The 6,159-nt window shown below is 48.7% G+C and overlaps 1 protein-coding gene across 1 annotated transcript in view; it reads left to right on the top strand.

Annotated features, from left to right (window-relative positions):
- Positions 1-2,149: 2,149 nt before the first annotated feature.
- DCC (DCC netrin 1 receptor) overlaps positions 2,150-6,159 on the top strand; it is a 1,008,917-nt gene continuing 1,004,907 nt past the window's right edge. The window contains exon 1 of the mRNA XM_006919890.1: positions 2,150-2,240. Coding sequence (XP_006919952.1) covers positions 2,150-2,240 — 91 coding nt within the window. The remainder of the gene's footprint in view (positions 2,241-6,159) is intronic.

The raw sequence follows: 6,159 nt of genomic DNA, 5'->3' as shown, positions 1-6,159 counted from the left end.
CCAGAAAGCTTGGGGACTGCTGAACTAAAGGAAGCTTTGAGTGCTTTGAGAAATTTGGGGATCACCAAGAAGTTCTATTGCATTCTGAAGGACCCACCCATCTAAGCTACATCAGGAGGTTTGACTTGGAGACCACAGGTTCTTCTAATTTTAACTTTTCCAAGCCAGGAAGGGATGGATAGACATGGCTGAGGTTCTGGAAACACTTTTCCAGTTCTCATCTCATGATACTTTTCCTGAGGATGATTTTATCCTGTATTTTTATGCTCCCCTTCCCTCATTTTTAAATACCTAATGACATTTTCTTCTCTCAGAAACTGATAAATTTCAGAGAGTGACAAGACAGTGTGGAGTTGAAAGAGAAAAAAACGAATAGACCAGGCAATACAGTGAGGAATGGAGAGAACCTGCCGCTGAACAGCTCCTTAAAAGACAAAACTTTCACCCGATGGCATTTCTAGTCATCATCCTTCCTCACCAAATTCGTTTGTGAGTTCACTTTTTCAGCAACAATGTATTGGCACGTGTCGTGTTCCGAATCCTGTGCTAGGTCTGTGAGGAGTGCAGAGATGAATGCCATGCAGCCTCTCTCTTCGAAGAGCGGGAAGTCCTGCAATGGAGATAAATATGCAGGGAAAGTCACCCTAAAGCAGTTTCCAGAAAGGGCTTCACTGTTCGCCCATCCTGGATTTCCTACTGTATGCATGTGTGTGTGCATGCACACACACGCTTCATCTCATATTCCAAGGACTGGAGAAACTCTCTTGTTCTCCCATAGCATCTCCTCATTACATGGACCATCATATTTACCGCGATATTTTGTAATTATATATTTATGCCTCTCTTCCAACAGATCTCAAACCCCTTGAGGATAGAGGCTAAGTCTTATTAAACTTCATATCTGTATTCCCTGGGAGCTCACAGGGTACCTAGAACATGATAAATTCTTTTTAAAAAATTGTTGAATAAAGCATTGAATCCTGGCCAGAGAGGAGAGAAGGCAGACGAAACAAGATGTCCCGTGAAAGGGTGACCCTAGCTGTTATGTCAGGGGACAGTGGCATTTGTCTGTGTGTTTCTGGACCTCAGTTTTACACCTGTCTTAGAAGGGAGGAGCTGGATTAGGTAGTCCTTCCAGATAAAAAATTGTTTTAATGCTAAGGGCAGGGAAAGAAGTAACTAACATCCTGTCCTGCTGACCCTGCTTACACACTCACCTACGTTTTCCAGTCAAAAAATAGTTCCCTGCAGGTTGACTGTCAAGAGAGCTGCAAAACCCCCAGACACTCACACAATTCGCTGACTCCATTGACAAAAGTGACTTCCCACGCTTTGCCCACAGAGGGCATCCCTGCTCATTGATATGTAGACCAGGCGAATGCAGCTGCTGGGAGCCTCCTCCGACCGCTCTTTTTTCCCTTCTCCGTCATCCCTCTGCCCCCACCCCCTTCCCTTGGAATCTTTGCCTAATCCAGTTCGTTTCCCTCCGGTCTCCACATTTTCCCTTCCAGCCCTCCGCATCTCCGGATCAATGGATAGTACGGGCTCCAAGTCCCAGCTCACACACCGCTGGGCTGGCGGACACCCCAGTAACAAGTGAGAGTGCTCCACCCCACAGCCCCCTCCGCTTCTCCTCCCGTGGTCCCCGCCACTCTCCGCTCTTGGAGGAAAGACAAGCAGCATCTCTCATTCTTGGAGGATTTTTCTTCTCAACTTTAACCAGTGGAGGACAGGGGACCGGACTCAACCTTTTCATGCGCAGCCCAGCCACAGGATTGCTTTCTGTCTCCTCTGGGTCCCTCCCGGGTGTTCTGTTTATTGATGACTCAAGAGCCCCACAGAGAGCCGTCTTCCCTCCTCTTGTCCCCTCTGTTTCCTTGAGTTAGTTTTCCAGGGTTTTCCAGGGAGCTCAGGATCTCGGACTGAATGGAACTTTTTGCTGCCTCCTTTTGCTGCTGATTCTGTCAGTGGACAAGGAAGAAGGCTTCGGAGGCAGAAGAGGCGCAGGGGAGGTGGAGGGAGAGGACGAAGAGGAGGAAGCCGAAGGGGCTCGGTGTGAGTGTGTGCATGTGTGCATGTGTGTGTGAGTGCATGTGCGTGAGCGCAGCCGCTGCCCAGGACCCCCGGCCCCGAAGGTGTTGGTTGAAATATGGAGAATAGTCTTGGATGTGTTTGGGTACCCAAGCTGGCTTTTGTACTCTTCGGAGCTACCCTGCTCAGCGCACATCTTCAGGTCACCGGTAAGAGGTTCTTTCCTTTCTTCTCGTCGCACTGCCCCCCGTCCCCCCCACCCGACCCCTCTCCTCTTCCTTCTCATTCCGTTTGGTGAGTAGTAGAATTAGGGTAGAGGGAGAAAGAGCAAGATGTTCGGCGTTCACTCTGCACCCCATTTCCTCACCGATGATAAAAGGCAGGAAGACTTTTTCCCCCTGGGGGCAGAGGATGTCGGCGGCAGGGGAGAGGGGCGCCCCTTCGCTTTTTTAATCTGTGCTCTTGCATCTTCGCTTTTGCAAATACTTGCCCTGATTTGAAGAGCTGGAGGGCTGGGGCAGGAAGGAGGCAGGTGATGGGGCTGCCATTGGAAGGAACCGGGGTGGATCCTTCAAGCCTTGGAAACCTATGGAGCAGGGGGATTGGGGCAACAGGGCCAAGCAGAGGGAGGTCATCGAGGGGGCTCCGAGGAAGTCTGCGGAATGCAGGCGGTCGGCTGAGCCGTTTCTATGAGCCTCCATTTGGGATTTTGACTTGCGACGGAGAATTCCGAAAGGGACAGTTACTGTGTTTCGGTACTTCGGGAAGGGGAGGGTGGTGCTGAAAAGAGGCACAGAGTTGCTAGGAGGAAGGAGGCGTGTTTTATTTTATATTTTAACAGTGGATTAAGTTCACCGGCTGTCTCTAGATACCTCCAGGACAGTTTCAAACTCCAAATGATTGCCGTTCCAGGCAACCGGCCCCTTGGCTCCCTTGCTTGGCAAGCATAGTTTGTCTCCTTAAACATGGCACAACTGTTTAGGGGAATGGATTGGGTGACAGCCGGAGAAAGAGGGACCGGAGGGATGCTGGGGGCTGCTGCAGTCTCCGAATATGGAGCCGGGGGCTTCGACGGCCCAAAAATATTTTTTTAAAGAGCAAAATGTCTGCTTTTTATGTCCACTCGTTTTGCTGGGCCTCACCGCAAGTGCAGATGGACGGTGGGGTACAGGGGGTGGGCCTGGCGGGGAAGGAGTGGAGAACAGCCGGGTGAGCATTCACATTCCTTCGGGAACGATCTTTCCCCAAATCCAAAAGGAAAGGAGCTGCCGGCAGGGGCCAGACGTTGGGTCGGAGCGCCCCGACCCGCGTCCTGGAAATTAACAGGGAACGGAAGGGAAATCACGACCAGCCCCCAGCCGCCCCCAAGCCTGAACCTCCGGCTTTCTTGTTCTTGCTAAATGCTGCATGGCCCAGGGTTGCGAATGCGAGCGGGGAATGCGCCTCTCCTGGTCGCTAGGGATTCAGACAGTCAAGCGGGGAGCCAGCTGGAGGCTCCCCAGATCCTGGCGCGGCCACACAGCGAACAGGAATCTGCGCATCCACACTGACCCCAACTGCTCACCTTCGTTTGCTCAGAGCGAGAGAAAGAATGAGTGAGGGAGCGAGAGAGTGAGAGGGAAGTGTGTGTGTGCGTGTGCGTGCGTGTGTGTGTGTGTGTGTGTGTGTGTGTGTGTACACGCGCGCGTGCGCATATGGTGCGTGTGGACCCGCATCCGCTCGTTCACTCAACTCCCTCCCTCCATCCCTCCCTCTTGAGCCGGTCCCCTCCTCCCCAGCTTCTCTCTCGCAGCTTTGTCCTCAGCAGTTACTCTCGTGGAAGGTGGGCGGGGGTCATCCCCTCCCGAACGAATAGGTGTCTTTTTGAAATTCCCTCCTCGCTACCCACAGACACTGGATGCTGAAGTGGGGAAGACCCTCCTTCTGCACAAATTGAGTTGCACTCTTTTGGGCAGTTTGGGAGCCGGCCACAGAGGGAAGGGGGAAGTTCAGAGGGGCGTCCCTAGCTGGGTAGAAAGCCTACCCAGCCAGTCCTGAAATGAGTCGGCTGAGAATATTGCATTAGGCAAGGTGTGCAAGAATAGACAATGGCGTTTTATCAATTACACTAAAATCTTTTAAAGCCATTTCCCAACTGACTTTGGCGAAGGGTGGAGGTAAACGGAGACAGGTTTATATATGTTTTACTAATATCTAAATTAATTAACTATCCCTTTTCCCACTTAAGTTTCTTGTCTAGAGAGTTAGGGTCATATATTACTGCTTGATTTTAATTTCCTTCTCAACTGACAAGTATGTATATGTTTGAAAAGGCAGACAAAAATATGCATATAAAAGGGATATACCCTTGGATAGGCTTGTGACTCTAAATCTTAAAGCTTCTCTATACTTCTAAATTCATTCCTGTTATTTGCAAACGACAGTTTGCACAGGTCCCAGGAAAGTGGATGATGCAGTTCTGAGATATAGTTAATTCATATCACTCTCGTCTTTGCTTATTAATCTGCTTCTCTTTTTCTTAGTAATTTCCCTTCTTCAGGTACATGGCAGGGAATTGATGCTAAGGAAGCAGAGTTCACTCTATGAAAGGACCAGTAGGAGGTGCCCTTAATAAGGCCAAGTGCCTAGTTTGCTGGCAGTGAAATTCCCACTCACCAGGATGTTTTAAAGACTTTGTTGATGGATAACAAAGGATTATGGAGACTAGCAATAGTACTGGGTATGTTCCTACTTCCTAGATACAGTCTGAAGCTGCTGTAGATTTTTATGACATAGTTATGACAAAACAAAGAGCCTCCCTGAACAGCGTCAGAACAGGATGAAGACTGATGCTGGAGGAGGAGGGTGGTGGCTTTTTCAGTTGGCTCTTGTGAGATGCTATCTTCGTATGTATTTGACTTGAGCACCAAGCAACAGCTCAAGAAGAATTTGAGGATCTCAGATGGGATGAACATTTTAAACGTTAGATGTTAATGATCGAAATAGCAGGTATATGTGTTAATTAATTATTTTTTCATATCTGTGTTTGGGTTATATTCTGTTGAAAAAAAAGTTATCAGAGTTTGTGTAGTCTGGACATGGCGAAAGGTGGCTTGCTACCTCCCCTCTCCCCTGCATGTCTCCCCAACCAAAGTAGACTAGACGCCCCTATCTGTGCGTGCTGTTGAGAGGAACATGGCAGGACCCGAGGGCTCCTGGGCAGCCTGGCTGTCCATTCCTCTGAGTGCTGCAGTGTAAATCACCAGCGACCTGTCACAGCATCCATTTCCCACACAGCAGCAGTCGCCCTCTGAGTTATGAAGCATGTGAAACAGCCACCACATGTGTTATATGTGAATATGTTAGGTTTAGTGCATTTGCTTTAATGCTCTTAAAAGCTGGGCTGGCTTGAGCTGCTAATAGGCATTTTTTTTTTTTTTTTTCCGGGCAGAGATTTATAACTTCTCAGTGTGTATAACTTAACGTTTATGCTCTGGCAAGTTAACCTCTCAGCAAACTCCCTTACTGTTTTCATTGAAGAGGAAGAGCTTTAATCCGATCTGAATTCTTGAGTGAAGCCCTGCTGAAAGTTCCTCCTAGTTTGCAGGCTGTCCTGTGTTTTTCTCAGCCAAAGGGAAACTTGACAAGAGATTGGGGAGGTGATTTTGGGGTGGAAGGGGATATTTTTACTTGTTTCTGGCGAGGGAAGGGATGACGCTGCATCTTGCAAGGGAATCCCAGCACTCTGTCCTCAAAAAGATCTTTGATGAGAGGAAATACTTCTTTCTCTCTGGCTCGAGTTTCTTTTTTCATGCATCCAGTAGTCTGAATCTTCATATGCACGTAACTTGGTCCTGGAATGTTTTCTGCTGCACGCAGTGAGCTCACCCAGTACCTTCTCCCTGCTTTGGAAACAAGCCCTAACTTAAGTCTTGACTTCCGGACCAAATGCCTTTTATCTTTAGGTGGTACCATGTGTTTACAGGCAGCGCTGAAGTTTCTGCACAGAATATTTCTTTCCATGGAATACTGTGCCCCAATATTTCCTTTTAAAGCAAGTATTCTCACCGTTTCTTTGGAGAACTCGCCATCCTAAACTTTACAGGTGAAAATTCTTCTCCATGCTTCTACCAGACAGGAACTCTGTTC

The sequence above is a fragment of the Pteropus alecto genome, unplaced genomic scaffold, assembly GCF_000325575.1.
Source record: "Pteropus alecto unplaced genomic scaffold, ASM32557v1 scaffold146, whole genome shotgun sequence".
In the NCBI taxonomy this organism is placed as follows: Eukaryota; Metazoa; Chordata; class Mammalia; order Chiroptera; family Pteropodidae; genus Pteropus; species Pteropus alecto.
This window is presented reverse-complemented; position numbering and strand designations above follow the sequence as displayed.